The sequence below is a fragment of the Branchiostoma belcheri genome, unplaced genomic scaffold (assembly GCF_001625305.1).
Source record: "Branchiostoma belcheri isolate BF01 breed outbred unplaced genomic scaffold, Haploidv18h27 scaffold24, whole genome shotgun sequence".
Lineage (NCBI taxonomy): Eukaryota > Metazoa > Chordata > Leptocardii > Amphioxiformes > Branchiostomatidae > Branchiostoma > Branchiostoma belcheri.
The window spans coordinates 1,430,393-1,450,165 of NW_017803843.1; the positions used below are offsets into that span (position 1 = coordinate 1,430,393).

The window sequence follows — 19,773 nt, forward strand, 5'->3', positions numbered from 1 at the left end:
CCCCAGGTTGGATTGGTAGCTGATTCCTGTAAAAGTTCTTTGTCTGAGATTTTAGATGTTACAGTGTGACTTAAATAATTATATTAGATTTGAAGATGGTATTTTGATTAACTTGTCTCCCAGTCATTAACCAATTAAGAGCTGCTGCTGTTTTTCTTCTCTGATAAAATGTCATTTGAATTGTCCAGAAAGTGTGAAGGTTTATCATGCATGTTGGTGATAGCATTCCACAGTAATAATAGGTTCTTAATTAGCTAGTGACAACTGCATATCTGTCACTCTGACAGTTCTCTACTTAAAAGGGGATCTGCATGTAGATGTACAAGCCAGGCATTATAACTACCAACAGGATTCCTGGAAAGCAGAAAGGTACTTCATTCTCACACTTCATCCAATCTGCTGGTTAGCTGCATTTTGGAGGGGAAGCAACTTGTTACCTCCATGAAATGTGTCATGGAGGTTATATTTTCAGTTGCGTTTATCTGTCCGTCCGTCCGTCTGTCCGTCCGTCTGTTGGTCAACAAGATAACTCAAGAACGCCTGGATGGATTGGTTTCATACTTGGTGTGTTGGTAGGGTGTGACGAAAACTGGAAATGATTAGATTTTGGTCCCCCTAGTGGCTTCCCTTGGTACTGCAGCGCAACTTCCGGTTTTGATATCTCGCAATCTGGACATGCTAGGGTCATGAAATTTTGATGGAAGGTAGCTCTCGTGCTTGGGAAGAAGTCATATGAGTTTGGGCCCCCTAGCGGCTTGTTCTGGAACTGCAGGGCACTTTCTGGCGAAATGTTTAAAAGCCAATAAGTCCAGACAGGAACAACATATTTTCATTATTTTTGGTGTGTAGGTAGCTGAGAGAGAGATGTACATAATTAAATGCAAATTATGCAAATGAGGACTTAATTTGCATAATTAATGAGGAAATTCTATAATTACAGTGTTTTACATTATACTACTTACATACATGTAATGTATGTAACCTATGGCAGGTGGAACTTCAACAGATACTAATTATGCAAATGATGACCTAATTTGCATAATTAATGCAAAAATTCTATGATTTCGTAATGGTGAATGATGAGAATGTCATACTTGGGACATCTGTAAGTTAATCAAAAGTTAACATACATCACGATGCATATATCATGTTAATGCAGAGGTCATTTGCACAATTAAAGAAGAAATTAACATTTACATATCAAGATCATATTTCATGGAGGTATGAGATCTCGGAATTCTAGTATCTACATGTTTTCATACAGTGACAAATTATCTAGTGGACTGGTGACAATTTAAGACAATAGTTTTTTTTTATGTACATGTATTTTTGAATTTTCATTTTTACACACCCACATTGACAACAAAAGTAAACCTCCCAGCCTTCTATTAATAGTATTATATCAATAGTTTTGCAGGACTTTGGACTTTTCAAAAAGTTGACTTAAAAGTTTTCTTTCATATACAAATGTATAAAACTCTGTAACTGTGGAGTACTCTGTTCAGGCATTGACCCCAGCATGTAAGCAGTCTGTTGGAAGATTGGCAGTTTGTTTTGCTGAATGCTGTACAACCTACCAGATGTTACCACTGTATTTTTATGTTAAGTCAGATAGAGGTTGAGTCAGAAGACTCAGAACACACAGTATTATAATCCTAAATCTTCACTAGATTAATGTTTGTCTATTCCAGCTGTTACAGGCACTCCTACATGTAGCTTGCCACAAGTTGGCTGCCTTCTTTATGATTGAATTTGAAGCTTATCCTCACAGCTGTAGCACTTATTCTTCCAAAGTCAGTCTGGCTCAACTCACAATGGAAGGCTGATCCTGTTTGTATCCTTTAGCCTTCCTCTAGATTCTAAGTTTTGTATTGTTTAGTTGTTATCCAATTGTGTTGCTGGGTTCTCTATAGAATACTTATGTACAAGCCAGGGAACCTTGTCACCACTCTATTTGGAGAAAGGGCTAAACTTAGGAGTTCTTTGTCTAGTTTATATTACTCTTACTATATAGAAATAATCAAGACTTAGTTTTGTTTTAAATTAGCACTAGTAGTCCAGTCATGAGCAATTATATTGTTCTTCATCTAAATTATAACACTAATGCATAATAATGACTATAATGACTAATGCATAACCATAAGAAAAGTCAAATGTAAGAAGAAAATTGAATGTCTAGCCCAGTCCATGAATGAAACATTCATCTCCAAGTAGTACTGTATACTTCGAAAATGCTATAACTATGGACATGTACATGAACGTATTCTATCTTTCTGTTAGCCTAAAGAAAGAAAATTTCGCCTGTTGCAGGTGTGTTATTTTGGGCTGCGGTATGTGAGCAAGCGGCTGCAGCTGCAGTGGGTGGAGCTGGAGAAGCCTCTGAAGAAGCAGCTGGACAAGCTGGCACACGAACCACTGGTGTACTTTGCTGTGATGTTCTATGTGTCTAACGTGCAGAAACTCAACCAGGAAATCACCAGGTAAGATGGTTGTGTTCGTAATGTCATGTCATGTGTTTGGGACATTTGTATTGTTCAGGTAGAGAGCAAGGAGGATTATGATACTATCCCATCATCCTTTGCAATACACATTCCACAACACGTGTCCCAGATGGCTGACTGTCAGCACCAGGCATATAGTCTTGTCATGTTTCCTTTAAAAGTGCAGCAATGGCAACAATTTGACCAGTAATTTTTGGTTCTTTGAATTATCAAAGGACTCAAGTAGTGTATGAGGCTATCTGACTTTTGTAACTTATGTACAACTTCTTACATTGTGTCATAAACATTTATGCAAACATTTGCTTCAAAAATGGTGCTTAAACTTCACCAAACTAAAGTGCTTTTCTACAAACTCTGTTGATTGGTGATATTATACATCTTGTGCATCAGAAAACCCCAAATGCACCAAAAAGCACCCATGGAAAACAGAAGAAAATTGCATTTGTTGATGATTATTGCATAAATCATATCAAATATAATATTTTCTTCTGTTTTCCATGGGTGCTTTTTGGTGCATTTGGGGTTTTCTGATGCACAAGATGTATAATATCACCAATCAATAGAGTTTGTAGAAAAGCACTTTAGTTTGGTGAAGTTTGAGCACCATTTTTGAAGCAAATGTTTGCATAAATGTTTATGACACAATGTAAGAAGTTGTACATAAGTTACAAAAGTCAGAAAGTCTCATACACTACTTGAGTCCTTTGATAATTCAAAGAACCAAAAATTACTGGTCAAATTGTTGCCATTGCTGCACTTTTAAAGGAAACATGACAAGACTATATGCCTGGTGCTGACAGTCAGCCATCTGGGACACGTGTTGTGGAATGTGTATTGCAAAGGATGATGGGATAGTATCATAATCCTCCTTGGAGTTTGGCCCAAACATTGGTATGGTTTGTTTTACCTCATATAGCATGATTTGACATAAAGGAGCTGTTATTATCTGTATCTGTATCTGTATAGCCGGTATAACCGCCTTTCGGCGTAACACACCAGCTTCGCAGGCACGCGGCGCGGCGGCAGCTGGCTATATTACACCGATCGACTTGTTACACCTAACCCTTGAACTTCTAGCTCTAGACATTGTTTAAAGCTATCTATTGACAGTGCCCCTACTGTACTTGGTGACAGTGAGTTCCACTCTGCGATAGTTCTAGGAAAGAATGAATTCTTGAACACCTCAATCCTTGGTTGATAACTCTGGTACTTGAATGCGTGGCTATTTCTTGTTCTCTTCAAAAATTTATTATTTATTATTGGTATTCAAAAATTATTTAATTACATGGCCTTTGTACCTAAATCTGCAGACCTGTAACTATTAAACATGTGAAAACATACCAAGTGCATCTCAGCCATTGTGGGGTCAAGTGTCAAGGTAAGGGTCGTTCACCCCTGGAGTCAGACAGTCATGTAGATGGCCTTGGTCGGTAGTCATTAATCAGACATTCCAGATAGTCACTGTCAAATGCACCTGTTCTGTATCTTGTCAAGGAAGTCTCCATTATCTTTCAAGGATACACATGTGTTATGTTGAATCAGACTGATAGAAGTCTTCCTAGTGGTAGGTATAATCAGTAAAGATGGATAATAAGGGACTATGTTTTAATGTCACTTTACATGGTACATACTCTTGGTTTAATTCTTCAGCTTAACATGAATAAGAAGTTTCATCCATTACCCCTAAATGGACTTGTAGATGGCAGATTCATAAGGTTGTTTTTTATTCCTGCTGTTAATAGCCCTTTCAGTGATAACGATTGCAAGGTTGCAGGGTGAAATGCTGGTACAGTAGTTGTACTCTGTGTTGTTTTTGGCTGCAGTATGTGGTAAGTCCACATAGTAGAGAAGTGGCCTGTTTATACAAGCTGTACTGTAGACTAAATTGAGCCCACGCTACCCTGGGGTTGTGATAAGGAGTTTATGGCTATGTAAGGGGGATGTCATGGGATTGTTTGTGAAGTGGTCCATCCCTCGTTAAAGTTATTGACTTATTCTGTAAAAAAATACCTCAGTATTGCCATATCATCATGTTAGTGACAAGCTGCCATTCCAAGAATGTTTGATAAACTTTTATCTGATACTCACTGGCCACCACTGATGGTACCAGTAAGTAACATGCATGGATGTTTCATGACCTTTGACCTCCAGAAGCAAGTTGATTGCCAAGTCACCAAGTATGACCTGACCTGACAGTAATGCCAAATTCTGTCCACCTTGAACAGTTCTCACACATGTACCAATTGTTCTAGCACCTGTTGCTTCAGGTCTTGGCTGTCAAAAAACATTCCCAAAATTTTTATCTTGACCATTTTGGTCATGCAGCAGACCAAAACATTTTGTGGCATCTTCTTTACAATATCATACCTGTTCTACTCCCTGTCATAACAAAGTGAGCTCCAATAGGGATATACCATTTAATCTGTGGACATCTTTCAGAGATTACTTTATTTATTCCTTTCATTTTGGACAACTGGGTAGTCCCTAAAATTACATGAGGGCCTGCATGCCCTTTTTCGTTAACCGTTATGGGCTATTTTAATTTACTGTTAATCGTTGCCGGCCCGCTCTAATTCAACGTTAAGCGTTATCAGTATATTCATCGTGAAGCGATATTGGTCCTTTTAATTCAACGTAAAACGTTATTTGTCATCCTAACTTCAGCGTTAAGTGTTAATGAATAATTCTTCGTTACGCCTAATTTTGCCTTTCAAAGTACAGGAAAATGCGTCATTGAAGGTTTAAAAATACAAAATTGCCGGACCCCCCTACATTGCTCGCGCCTTTGGCGCTCGACTCGCGCTTCTGCGCTCGTTCCCTTCGGCTCTAGCTAGCACCAGTTTTCCCTTCAATTACCGGAAGTTTGCGGAAAGTTACAGGAATCCGTCAGTAAAATTATGAAAACATCAGAAGGACCGACAAACACTCTCAACATCATGATTTGCCTCTGAACATGCGGGAAATTGCGTTTTTGAAGGCTTAAAAATCCTAAATTTTCCGGACCCCCTCAGATTGCGAGCGCCTTCGGCGCTCCCCCCTCAAAATCCATCGAATAAAACTGGGCGGACGGAAAAAGTCAAGCTGGGTAGAGCCCTGGCCGACGTCGACTCGGACTCCCCTTTATTTGTGGACGCACTCGGGGACCAGGGCAGGCGGAAAATTAAACAGAGGGAACACATACCTTTAATGCGTGCTTAATTTCATTACATGTAAAGGTATACGTAATTTTGTCAGTGATCACCTTTTCTCACAAAGCGAGATACCAAATCCAGTGTAGCTCGAAAAAAAGGCCTATCAATTTACCGTTAAGCGTTGCCGACCGTCCTGAATTTACCGTTAAGCGTTATCGGCCCTGCTGAATTTACCGTTAACCGTTGCCAGGACCCCCCCATGCAGACCCTCTTACATCTCAAAGTGAATGAGAATGAGATGATTTGTCTCAAATGTATCTTGTCTGCAGAATACCTGCAGCCTAGGGCATTTTCCGTGCACCACCTTCTGTAGTTACATGAAGATCAAGTGATTTAGGATTAGTGGGTCATAGATTGACAATTTTACAACCCAAAGACCCAAAGGTTACAGCCAGCTAGTAACCCTACACAGCCCATCCTGCACTGCCCTCCCACCCTGGAGTGTTGCAAGACTTAGGATCAAGAATTGTTCATATCGAGTAATTTATGACTCCAATCCCTGTAAGCTTTATTGTGTACTGACATATTTGGTGTAACAACATAGTCATTACTCTTCATACCCATGTATTTATGAAAGGCCAAATAATATTCCATGTCTCCACATACCACAGAGGGCCAGTGTTCTGAGCTGTTATCTGACACTGTTTGGCCCCTGGTCTCCTCTCAGCTTGAGGCTGATTTTCCTGCATGCCTGCCATTCCTGTGCTTAGGCACTGAGCCAGCTGCCAGTCCAGATCACCAAGGCTGTGAAAAGGGTTGATCCTACAGCAAAACTTTCACTGCAGCGCAAATCCCACTGTCAGGATTAGGTAAATGATGAAATCCCTTATCACTGACCTGTCTAGACTCTAGTCTAAGTCTAGAATGGGAAACAGTCATTTGTGATCAAAATTTCAGCAAACTAGCTTCTTTTCCCTCAATCCCACTGCAAACATCATACAGTATATACATGAAATGATAATTACTTTTGAACTGGAATGACATGTTTAGTTTAACATTGGTGCACAAATTTAGGGTAATAGATTGATTATAGCTATAGAAATGAAAGATAGCCAAGACAAGAATGGCAACAGATGACTTCTGTATCCACTCCAAAAGTTTATTTTGGGCCATTGCACCCAAGAACACTGGTTATTTGTGTAAACCTAAGCCAGTCTCCCCTGATGTCCTGTTGACAAGAGTGCCAACCACATACTTGAGAGGGTCTGCATGCAGCTCTGTTGGACTGGAGTCATATAGCACATTCTGCCTAAAAGCTTTTCAAACCTTTACCATATGATCACCTGTTTATGAAAAACCTATGATCACACGTGCAACACTAGTAGATTGGTCAGAAAGTGATAAAGCCCAAAAAATCTTGTTGTATATTTGCATGTGAAATATATTTTGCTCAAATTGTTAAATGCCAAACAAGATATATTGTTTATTTAACTGTTTTGCTTGGTTTATCTAGATGTGGTCGATAGCTTCTGGTGCCTCCTAATCATGATGGAGCCACACAGTTGGCTTTTTCAAACCACAGGGCTGATAATTACTTTTACTCCCAATGATAATGAGATTGCCACATGTTCTATGACACTTGCTTGTATGCTAATAAGTTTGTTGTCTGGTGTTTCCTATACTAGCTAAATTCCAGCTGTGCTTCTCACCACAAGTCTCTATGGAAAAATGAATTATAATGGCAGATTGCATGTATATCTGCTGATGACTGATGATGCCTTATATGATCTCATATAAAGCAAGATAAGGTAACATAGATGGATCATTGGATGATCTGTATACATGTTTTGCCTAATTACACAGACAAGAGAACCTTGTCTGTTGGTATCAGTTATGTTCTAACTGCTGTCCACAAATTTGCTCTAACCTATCTTTATGAATTGTCAAACTCCAGCGTTGCAATATGTGAATAAACTGTCACTTTGAGTTGTAGGGTAGGACCATTTTGTATTGTAGTCACATCACTCTCTGTAAGCTGTTTGATTCTCCAGTGTTCTGATGATCAATGGTGGAAAGTATGGAAAGGAAAGACTGCTAGCCTGGATGTCATCATGGTTAGATAAAGGGAACTTTCTTGACAGACAGTTTAGCTGGCAGCAGTGTCCTGCCACCACCTGTTCCATTACTGCTGTAGTCTGTACTTTGCTCAGCCTGCTGGTCCCACCCACAACACAAACAGCATGGCACAGTCTCCTCATTCCTCAGGAATGTCCAGGCTTGTCCCTCAGGCACCTTTACATAGAAGTTGCAGATTTGGACTTGGATGGATTCCATTTAAAATTGGCTGACCTTTTAATTTACTGTACCTCTTTTGGAGGGCATGCATTTGTAATATAGCTCAAGCAAATGGTTTTGTAAATGTTGGTATCCTTTGGAAGTGTTACGCCGAAGGGCGGTTATACCGGCTATACTGATACAGATACAGGTACAGAAATGCAGAAAGGGAAGAAAATAGTCAAGTAGAGATTCACAAGAAGAAAGAAAAATATGAAATTCTGACATTCCTTGTGGATGGAACAAAATTGCACCTGTAGTTGTGATGAAACATTTCATTTCCATGTGCTATATAATTATCCAAACTTCTGTCCTTTCAACTCTTTGAATACTAGACCTGATATGGTGGAACTGGTTGAAGTTCAAGATATACCATGAAAATGCAAAACAACCTTTCTCAGGCAATTATATCATTGTTAACTGATGACTAAGGTTACTGTGATTACCGTTTGAAATCCAAACATACTTTCTATCTTAATGGCTAAGTTTGGATTTGTTTTCCAAGTCAAATATGCTGCTAGGTAAATGTCAAATATGCTGTTGCTGCTAAGAGCAGAGTTTGGAAATGTTTTTGTAAATTTTGAATCCATGATTTGGCTTCCCTTTTCCCCTGCAAAGTGTTAGATGTAATGTAGTGAACAGGTTCAAGTATACAATGTAGTTATGTAAACATACAGTGGTCAACACACAGGAACTGCTAACATGTAATGCCCTCTATCTTTCCAACATGGTATTGCACTACATAGCACAAAATGTGTTCTGAACTGGTATATGATATTGCATTACATGTGTTCCATGTGATTTTTTTAGCATGGAATGTCATATAGAGAAGCTTTGTGAATAACGTTATTTCCATGTTGCAGATACCTGTTTTACCTGCAGCTGAAGAGTGATGTTATTGAAGGAAGACTTCCATGTACACCTGAGCAGGCAATGCTGCTGGCCAGCTATGCCATACAAGGTTAGTCCTACCTTCTGTGCTGCACTCCATTCTCTGTGAGAAGTGGATATTTCTTTCTTGGTATTTATGTCCCAGAGTGATATGCTTTGTTTGTACTTCCTGTCCAGTTGGTGAGTTAGCAACCCCTGTGTTTTTCTTACAGCTGAGTTTGGAGACCATGACAGTGAGAAGCACACCGTGGATTTCTTCAAAGACTTCATTCTCTTCCCTCCAGTAAGTTCAGATTCACAATTCTCAATGTTAAACTTTTTTTGTATTTGTGTGAGACCTTTTGTCCAGCATGTTGTTATAGATGTAACATTGTTGTGTTATTTACCATGTTGCTGTATTCTCCATCCAGGCACAGAGCCAAGATGACACAGCCTTAGCTGACCATGTCCGGGAAGTTATCAATGCCCACCAGAGGCACCGGTAAGAAACACCATAGTTATTACAGATATACCCTTATGAAAGTCTCAAGAAGTAACTTGCTGTTGTTGGAGAATCACCTTTTTACTAACAGACTTAAGTACTTAGTTGGAGTACAATGTAGTTGGGTTCTGTAGCAAAAGTCCATGAAGCTTACATGAGTGTACATTGTAACTCAGCATTTTATAAACTGCTTATAAAGTATGTTTTCTGTCCCTGTTGTACAGTGGGATGGCTCCTGCCCAGGCAGAACTTGCCTACATCCTGGAGGCCCAGCAGCTGGATGGGTACGGACAAGAGGCTTACCCTGCCAAGGTCTGTCATATTAGTAGTTTTATCATAGAAGAATCAAAGTTGCAATTTGTTGTATTTTTGATTCTAAAACCCTATGTCTCCCGCCATTATACCTCTAATTTCAGGACAATGCATGTATTACTTGTGAAACTTAGTCCTCCAACTTAGTTGGACTGAGTCCATTTCTGATTTTCCCTTATGTTGTTTGTTAGGATGAAGCAGGAAACAACCTGGAAGTTGGGGCCTCGTTTGTTGGTATTTTTGTGAAGCATCTGAGTGGACTGCCTACTGTCTACTTCAAGTAAGTCCAGTCAAGGAGTAAATTGTTGTTGATTTGTTGGTCTACAAATTTAAATGGTAATGATTTTATATTGGACTGTACTGTACCAAATCAGATGAGGATTCATGCTGATATGAGGTGATTGTGTATGTTTGTGTTGCAGATGGCATGATGTATCTAACATTGTCCATAACAAACGGCTGTTTGGCGTGGAGAGTGCCAAGACAGGGGAGATTGTTCAGTTTGTCATGGTGGGTACAAACCAGACTGTCTTTTAGTATCTTTCTGTTTTCATTTGTTTTATGATATGCAAAGTAAAGGGGATCTCAGCTATTTTTCCTGGTACTTGCTGTAAACATATGCTCATTTTAATACATGATTGTAAGAGTAACAATCATGTATTTGACCGTTATCACTTAATATGTATGTCCAACTCGTGGAGGTGTTGGTGTGGTAACTGGAAACTGTCTACTTTTCCAGGAGGATGCAGAAATGACCAAATACGTGTGGAGGATGTGTGTGCTGAAGCACAAGTTCTACCGCATCAACAGGGCATCTGTCAGGTGAGCTTTTCTCCAGTCCTGTGGATAAACTGCTGGAATGGTGTAGTTACTGTACAATGTTACTGTCAGTACTGTTACCAGTAGTCAAACTCTCCATGAAAGGGGTAATATGGCATTTACTAGTAAGTGCATGCTTCATGCCTTCAATTTTTATCCCAATAGCATGGCACATTGAGAAATCATGTACTTTTACACTTGTGTCCAGGAAAAAGTTATTGTTAAGGTTATTATACCCAGGAGGAATAAGAGATTAGCATTTAGTTGTTTGTGTGGGATGTTTGTGGTTTGTCTCTATATTATAGGTTAATAAACGAATGAATCACAACATTTTTTGCAGCAAAACAGTATGGAACGAAGTGTCGCTGGACGGCCACCGAACCAATCTGAAGCTGTAAGAACTATTTCTTTTCCTTTCCTGTACACTCATTATGCACACTACACTAGCAAGTTGCATGTATAATAGAGTTTCAATGGAGTTCCCAAGTACATTTCATACAGTACCTTAAATATATTAAGCTCCCTAACATGGTTCAAGTCCAGTTAGTTGAATGTTAGTGTCTAGGCTGTCTGACAAGCTGGCAATGGTATAAGGGGTGAAAAAGAACAGATATGAATGTTCCCATGAAGGAGGTCTTCCCTATAACCTTACCGGCACATGTATGTTTCTTGTCAATCAGCCCATAGTCTGTAGGGACATTTTACCTGACCTTGTTGTGACCTTGTCATGTTGTTTTGTTCCATTCATTTCTCACAGTTCTCCCCTGGTGAGTGTAGCCAGCCCACTGAAGAGGACCCCCACCATCACCAAGGTCAGTAGTCATCTACGCACTCTCCCCTTCCCCTGGCATTCCTAGTCAGGATGTTTGTGAACCTTGGAGCAGGATGGTTATGTTTTCACATTTTTGTCAGCATGTAGACAGGTCATAATTTGTGTTATGCATATCATAGACAGATGATCTGATATCTTGCTCTGTTCTCCTACAGAGAGATGCGGCCGGCATGTCCCCTGTCCATGAGGAGGATGAACAAAATGCAGCAGAAGAAGCTGAAGCATCGCCTGGCGATGTGTCATACAACTCCTCCCCCCAAGTCAGCATTGATTACGGCCTATCCGGCAGCATGGACAATGTGCTATCCAACAGCATGGACAACGTGCTGTCCAGCAGCATGGACAACGTGCTGTCCAGCAGCACAGAGTACGTCCTGTCCAACAGCAGTGACTACCTGCTGTCCAACAGCACCACCAGTGTGGACCGTCTGCGCTCCCACACGCCCGGCATGCACAGCTACATGAACGGCAGTGTGCCCATGAACGGGAGCGTCTACAACTCCGCCAACTCTCTCAACCACTCACAGGTCAACATCCACCGCGCCTCCCCCGCCTCGTCCAACCCCAGCATCAACAGCAACACGGACGTCTCCCGGGTGGACCTGCGTCCCCAGCTGCCCGCGTACCGACCCACGCCGGACTATGAAACTGCCGTGCGGAATAACAGATTACGGAGTGTGATGGACAGTGGGCAGAGCCAGTCTCTCGTCAACCTGGGCCTGTCTGGAGTGTACAATAACCCAGAGACGATGGTATACAGCCAGCCCGACATGATCAAACATGATCTGTATTCCCAGCGGATCGTCTCCTTCCCCCAGGAGTGCACATTTGTGCAGTCCCCTGCAGTTTACAGCCCAAGCCATACAAACACTGCCACAGAGACCTTCCCTCTCCACTCTGCATCATTCTCCCACACCGTCAGCACCCCAGAACTGGCCAAGCCATATACAAACATGGCACAGATAACTGTGAGTTCAGAGGCCCTTCTCCACCATTACAAACCCCCGCCCCCGTACCCACGACACCATACCAGCACACCTGACCTGGCCATGCAGCGTTACAAGCATCCTCAGGTATAGTGGTCTGCATCTTCTTAGGCCTCTCAAACTTGATTCTATGATTACCCAGCTTCAACTCAAAGGACATCAAGGAAAGTTCAAGAATCACTGCTATCTGATAAGCATTCTGACAAAAAAGAAATCGAACCCGGGCTCCTAGATATATGCTAACATATAACTTAAGCATGAACTAGCCACTTCACAGTACTGGAGTATATACATATATGTTAGATAATTTATTTCTATTTTTCGTTATTATTTCCTTGCTACACTTTTTGGTATCAAATGTCAGGCAAGAAATGTTTACATATTATATTGAAAAGAAATATTATTCTAATATCACTTGGATCGTTTCTGAAGCCTGTCACCATCATATTTGTTTACTGTTATACACTGACACTTCCTGTTGTTGTACTTCCAGGTGAGTAACAGCAGTCCTGACCTGCTGCCGCGGCGGATCGTCCCGGTCCCCCGGCCACAGATATTCCAGGAGGAGAGCATTCCACTGGTGCACGCCCTGCAGGAGGCCAGCAGGACGCTCGTCCGCAGCACCTCCAGTCTGAAGGACGAGCACGTCATGCACCCCGCGGTCAACATCGGGTCTGTTCGCGAGCTGCCCATTCCCGAGGACGGCCCCATCCCGCCCCCTCCCTACCCACAGAACTCTCTTCCCTCTGGAAACGGAACTCTCCTGCAGAGAGCAGACGCCATGTTGGATGTTTCTCAGAACTCCATCAGGGCTGCTCCAGTCGAGCAGCAAAGTGCAAATGTGGCCAGACCTCCCGTGCAAGACTCCCCAACAACTAACAGGCCTTCTGCCGTGTCTGAATCACCCCAAGACCACGAGACTCCCCCTGACAGTACATCCCCACACAGACCAGTTATACAGGAGGTTTCAGTCATCGTACATGAACCTTCACCACCTGTACATGTTGTAAACTGTGATCCTCCATCTCCTGACCAAAGTAGCTCCAGCCCAGAAGTAGAGGAAGCGCCCGTCCCGCCGCCACGCCACCGGAAGCGGCCGGTGTCGCTGGTGGACATCGGCGTGGGGACAGACCAGGAGCTCAGCAACGAGAGCCTGGTGCACGTGGGTCGGGGGTCAGAGGAGTGTGTCACCAGCGGGTACAGCACGTCCAATGATTCTGACCAGGAGGAGGTCAAGAGAATAGAGGTGAGCTGATCTGCGGTGTACAAGAGAGGCTGGTGAAATTTATTCCTAGTCTTGATTATTGCATTGCTACACTATAAGATGTTTCTATCATATGTCCATTTTTGTGACAGCTCATATTAGCAGTTAATAGTAGAAGCACCAGCTGGTATGAAAATGCCCATAAACCCAAAGGACTGTCAACTTATTTTGCCCATTCCCAAGATGTAATTACAAGTCTTTTTATGAAGATTCCTTCCGTTGAAAGCATCTTGACCCATGCAGGAAGCCCTAGCTTTTTGTCAGTTTTACATCACAGAATGTTTAGGAGTGGTGTAAAACTATGTTGGCAGTGTAGTGTGATCTCATTCCTCCGCCCGACCATGCCTGAGGAGATCGGGGATGATAACAGCCATCAGATGGAGTCTCAATGATTATAAGAATGAAGAGAATGTGCAGGAATGTCGCCAGCAGTCTGACCGCCTGCCACAAATATCCCACCAACCCATCTCCAGTCATGGCACAACTCCACACAAACACTAGCAGTCATTATTGTCACATTCCCTACATGGACATGCATGCATAACTAATGATGCGGTGCTGACAGATAAAATATGACAGTCTAAAAGTGTAGTCACATTTCACTTATTTGCTCTACTAGGAGAAAAAGGTATTTGTAGATGCATGTAGACAGGTCAGGTCAGGCCAACCAGATGGTTATCCTGTTTACGATATGGTACCATTTTGGTCAAGCTGCTTCTCAACCATCATCAACCAGACATGTAAACAATGCTTGGTGCAGGAAACAGTTTAAACAAATCATAGCTCACAAAGTCTGAGTACTGTGTTGAGGTAGGTAATTATCTGCTGAGACTTCTGTCATAGCAAGGGCCTGTTGTTATCTTTTTCCTTTTAGTCCAAGAGTTGTTGGAATGGGACATCAGATAGCGTGTTATCTACATGTATGTAGAGTCCTGTATGTGTTTTGTCGCTGTGCAGTAAAGGGGTGGAAGTAAGGAATGCTTTATTTATCCTGTGCAGCTGCAGTGTGTTGTTGGTATTCCTTCTAGTTATGAGGTCCGTGTTTATCTACCCTATTGAGATATTATCGTGTGCTGCATGAATAGCTAAAGGGAATCTTAAGAAGTCAAAACAGGTATAGAGACTAACAAAACTGGTATTCAAGATACCAAGCCAGTATGTTTCTTGTCATTGTGTATTTATGTCTTGTTATATGAATGTAGCTTCATAGGAATGTCCTCAGTCAACCATCAAGTGCTTGTGAATAGAAATGTTCTATGATTGTTTGGCCAATTTAAAAGAGAAAGTCATACTTTGGAACAAAACATGGACTTTATTGGTAGACTTGATCATGTATACTTGAACAGAAACATGTACATGTGACTGTAGATTTCTTTGTACAAAAAACAGGTGTCAAAAATGGGTTGAATTTTCTTTACATTCCTGTTTTGTAGAGCTGTGATCTACATGCATGGATTGCAGTTGGTACTGTTGTCTAACGAGGAAGTTTTGTTGGCATGTCACAGAAGTCGTCTTCAGGTTCCAAGGAGGACGACATGAGGAAGATAGGCCCTCTGAAGTTGGCAGCCATGAACGGGCTGACCATCGCAACCCTTCCCCGTGCCAGCAAAAAGGGGGTCAGGAAGGACCCCACGGGATGAGAGAGTGAGTTGTCAATGTTAGCTTGTCAGATGTAACTATTACATTGGTTGATACATCTTACTTTTTGTATGTTCATATTGGTCGTTATGCATGTTTTGACTCTCTGTAATCCTACAGTCTAGTATGTTATACTAAAACACTTTCATTAATGTAGATACAAAGGCTAGAGGAGTGTGCCGAGGATGGAGTTGTGTTCACAGAGTTCTCCAAAGTCCATAAGAAGAAGGAACCAGCCATCTTCATGACCGCGCAGAAACCAGACAACCAGGCCAGGAACCGCTTCAAGGACATCCTGCCATATGAGGTAGGTAAAAACTGTGGGAACCAATCAAAGCCTCATGGCTTAATGGTGATTGTAAAATAGTAGATAATGGCAAACATTTTTTTAAGTAGGAAGAAAAAAAATTACACAGAAATGCTGACACAGAAAATGACACAGCAAATGGAGTCACATTTTCAACCTCTGTCAATTTGTAGTTGATGCTGTGATGCTGATAAGTGTTAATGTATGTTGTTCTCTGTACTTGACAGGAGTCCAGAGTCAGGTTGATACCCACCCAGGGGAATCCTGCAGGATACATCAATGCCTCACATATCAAGGTTTGCTGATCAGCCTCCTCTTTCCTATTTATCATGCACTCATCAGTATAGACTAACTGGTAGTGACCCCATTACTGAATCATTTTTAGAGAATGAATAGAGAAACAGCTGCACACAGCACTTGGTACTGGTGCATATGCTAATATTTATTCATATTTACTAGTATTCTATGTGAAGCAAGTGGTTTATTTTGTCAATATATTTTTTCCATAACATGTAAAACCCAAGTTGATGGATCTTAATGACATGTCATTGTTGTTGTTGTTTCTAGATGCAGGTTGGAGAGTCAGAGTTGAAGTACCTTGCTGCCCAGGGGCCCATGGAGAACACCACAGAGGACTTCTGGAGGATGGTGTGGGACCAGGAGGTGCTCATCATTGCCATGCTGTCTCTTACAAAGGTGTGGACAGTTGTAGTACCTTATACAATCTACAATGCACAAGGTTTTGAATTTAAATTGTTTTCAACAGAATTTCATAACAGAGTCTCTGATTGGGATGGAACTTCCAACCTTCAATCTTGTTACATCATAGTAACTGGAAGTTATAACTACATGTAATAATGAATTGTTTCTGGAGAAATCGAATTGTTGAAGCCACCTTCCTTTCTCACCAGGAGGGAGAGAAGGAGAAGTCCTACCAATACTGGCCGACAGAGCCGACACAGACGTGCAGGTTTGGGGATGTGGAGGTGACCCTGAGGTTCAGCAGTGTGTCTGGTCCGTACGCCACGCGGGGGATGTCTGTCAAACACACGCCGTCAGGACAGACACGCACTCTCTGGCATCTACAGTTCCTGGCATGGCCAGAACACGGGTGCCCCCAGAATGTGCAAGATTTCCTATGTAAGTCATTGTAGTCTTACTATTTAATATAGACAACTAGTAGATGATTACAGTATGTGCATGGATAGGCTCTACTCAGTAATTGATGGTCCTTTTTCTAATGGAAAAGAAAGTGTAACCAAAAACAACAAGGAACAATAACTACTAATCCTTGTTACTGTAAATGTGGCATGGCAATGAAATGTATTTTAGTGTGGAACTTAGATACCGTATCATTACTGTACCAACACATACAAGTGGCCTGTGGAAGTACAAGAAGCTAATTATCCTCTCTTCATGTCTACCTATATCTTGCACAGGTCCATTTATTAGGGAAGTATATCTATGCAAGAAAGAGATTGAACTATTACGTTGTGTTGCAGGCTTCCTTGAAGAAGTCCAGTCGGTGAAGAGACTGGCCTATGACATGCCATTGGAACGGGAGCCCCCGCTTCTGGTGCATTGTGGGAATGGCGTTGGCAGGACAGGGGTGCACATATTGTCGGAGGTGATGATCAGGACATTGGAGCACAACAAGGTATGCGGACTTCTCTCACCAACTGGCTTTTCATCTGTATTTTGAGGCATCCTAAAATTTTACAACAATGGTACCTATAATCTTATATCAGTCTGTTGGTAATTAAACACAGGAAGGCCTTCTCCTCTTTCTCTTGTCAAATTCAGTAGACCGCAAGGAGATAGTGTGTTGTGATTCCTTACTACCCTGCATGTCTGTGCTAAAACAGCCGTGTTACCAACCTTGTTCTTCCCTGACTGTCCCGTGGTTGTTTGCAGGACCTAGACGTGCCGACTGCCCTGACCAGCCTGCGGGACCAGCGCATGATGACAGTTCCCATGCTGGCCCAGTACAAGTTTGTCTACTCAGTTCTCATACAATACCTCAAGAACTCCAGACTCATCTGATCAGATACATCAAGCCAGACTCTGGTATGACGTTACCCTGGTGGTGAACAAGAAATCTGAGTTCTGTGACACACATTTTTGACATCATACACAACATTGTCCTATGGAATATACAGAGTACATCATTTGACATAGCTGTCTGCAAGTTGTTAACTATGGTTGACATCCATATCAGTTGTTCAGCAACAAAGACAAGATAGACATAAAGGACAACATAACAAACTAAAAACTGCCAGTTTGTAGGTTTTTCTTACAATTCAAACGTTAGATATGATTATAAATAGGTCTAAGTAGGGTTGGTAAATTACGAACCAGAAATACTACCATTTGTTGAACAGAGAACTGGGAAGTGAGAAGTTTGGACATGATGTAATCCCTGCAGGCAGTGCCAAGGTCAGGGTGTCCCTGGTTCACACCACTGGTTTGGTATTACAGACAAGCAGGCATACCAGCACTGACTCATACAGTCATAGGGTATCAAGTCATACCAGCATTATTCCTGCTACAATTTCTGAGACAACAGTGTCAGCTTGCCTCTTTCTGCCACTCAATATATCAAGTTGTACCATGTCTAGTTCTGTTAGCAAGGAAATAAGTACCTATAGGAAGACAGCAGTAGCTATTGGTAAGGTCCATCAAGACACAGTACCCTTACAATGTTCAGAAGGAAGTGACTGCCTTGAGCAAGCTGCACTTGTTGCAATAATTAACATGTATTTGCTACACAGCATTGTGAGACCTGTGTACCAAAGCAAACCAGAAGAAGAAACGTAGTAAAGGCAGTTACATCAGACGTAGTTTGTTTTGGTTACAAAATTATTTGTGGTGCAAAAATGTTGTTATGAAAGGATAGGATGTTGTATTATGGAAGGTATTTCTACATTTTGAATGTGAGGAGTTAAGGAAAGGTGGAACTGTTGAAGGGAGGGAAAGCTGGGAATGCTGGCTGCTGGGCAGTTTTAGTGGAAGATTCCACAAGATGGTGTAGTAGTCTGGGTTTCCTTCCATGTTAGCTGTGGTCTGCTCCCTGTCTCACTACATCCCAGCATTGTAGAGAGACAATGAGCAGACTGGTACCCAGACCGTCAGCTTGGAGAAATAAAGGAAGAAAGCCTGGAGTGATTGAGGGAAAGTGACGTGTTTACCACATTTGTGCCACACAACATCTCCTTCGTTTTTTTTTTTTCTTCAGTCTGAAAATCAAGTGACAAGATTGGTATGGCCTGATGAAGGACTAAGGCATTAAGTAATGGAAAGTTGGAAAGTTTGGGAATGATGAATAATTGTTTTAGAATGAAAGAAAGTGTATGACTGAGAATACATGATCTTATGTTTGTTCTACCAAGTGGTAGATGTGATAATTTCATGTGCGGTTGCCAAGGGCTTTTATTTGTACTTTTATCATAGGAAGTAGTCTAGATGTGTAAGTAGCATATTTTACACAGTTCATTATGTAGAATGTGCATTTTAACATGTTTTATTCATGCATATACATCATTGTTAAACCATTAAGATATATTTAATGATTCCTTCATTTAACACTTTGTACATTTTTATCTGTATCAGCTTTGTAAATACACCATGTAAATCAATGTTGTACATGGATATGACATTTGTAAAGTCACACCAGGAGCTCGAGGAGAAGTTTCTTTTAAAGCAGAGCTTTTTAATGTAATTGAACACACCAATAGGTTTTCATGGTTCTAAGTTCTTTCATATCTGTGATTTTGTATTTCACTTTATGCCCATCATTAGATATGTCATATATGCTGTATCTCAGTCATTTACTGATTCACCATGAATGTTTTGGGTGTGATTTCTTTATATGATGTGGCCCAAAGAACCAAAGAAATTACTGGTAAGGCCAGTCAAATAATCTCCTTGGTAGAGATCAGCATGTAGAACAGACGTGATGTCTGACTGGAGTTGTAGGTTAGACCATAGACATAATACATGTATAGGCAATATATGCCCAGCCTTAATAGTCTACTCACATTGTGCCATGTAACTTGTCTTCCCAGACTCAGGTCTGGTATTGTCTTTGAGACAGCTTAAGTTCAATAATACCAAAGGTAGTGTACAGTACAGGATGTACCATGGTGCCAAATGTGTGGTATTTCAGGACGTTTTCTATACACTGATTCAGGTACTGTACTTCTAACTGAGGAATGTGTTCTTATGGTAAAGAATGCTGCAGTTCTGTAACATATCAAAGGGTGGCAGCAATGTAGTTC

General features: G+C 41.4%; 2 protein-coding genes across 3 annotated transcripts in view; both read left to right on the forward strand.

The window, feature by feature from the left end:
- LOC109470986 (tyrosine-protein phosphatase non-receptor type 21-like) overlaps positions 1-15,453 on the forward strand; it is a 21,924-nt gene extending 6,471 nt beyond the window's left edge. For both annotated transcript variants that reach the window (XM_019770106.1, XM_019770107.1), the window contains exons 3-16: positions 2,311-2,480; positions 8,830-8,927; positions 9,070-9,140; positions 9,268-9,338; positions 9,563-9,650; positions 9,842-9,930; positions 10,073-10,160; positions 10,390-10,472; positions 10,810-10,863; positions 11,227-11,281; positions 11,457-12,374; positions 12,781-13,533; positions 15,057-15,195; positions 15,347-15,453. In XM_019770106.1, coding sequence (XP_019625665.1) covers positions 2,311-2,480; positions 8,830-8,927; positions 9,070-9,140; positions 9,268-9,338; positions 9,563-9,650; positions 9,842-9,930; positions 10,073-10,160; positions 10,390-10,472; positions 10,810-10,863; positions 11,227-11,281; positions 11,457-12,374; positions 12,781-13,533; positions 15,057-15,191 — 2,673 coding nt within the window. In that variant the 3' untranslated portion in view covers positions 15,192-15,195; positions 15,347-15,453. The remainder of the gene's footprint in view (positions 1-2,310; positions 2,481-8,829; positions 8,928-9,069; positions 9,141-9,267; positions 9,339-9,562; positions 9,651-9,841; positions 9,931-10,072; positions 10,161-10,389; positions 10,473-10,809; positions 10,864-11,226; positions 11,282-11,456; positions 12,375-12,780; positions 13,534-15,056; positions 15,196-15,346) is intronic.
- LOC109470927 (tyrosine-protein phosphatase non-receptor type 21-like) lies at positions 15,434-17,539 on the forward strand. The gene is made up of 6 exons (XM_019770025.1): positions 15,434-15,496; positions 15,724-15,792; positions 16,064-16,192; positions 16,408-16,636; positions 16,999-17,153; positions 17,411-17,539. The coding sequence occupies exons 1-6, from the start codon at positions 15,434-15,436 to the stop codon at positions 17,537-17,539; spliced, it is 774 nt and encodes a 257-aa protein (XP_019625584.1).
- Positions 17,540-19,773: the final 2,234 nt, after the last annotated feature.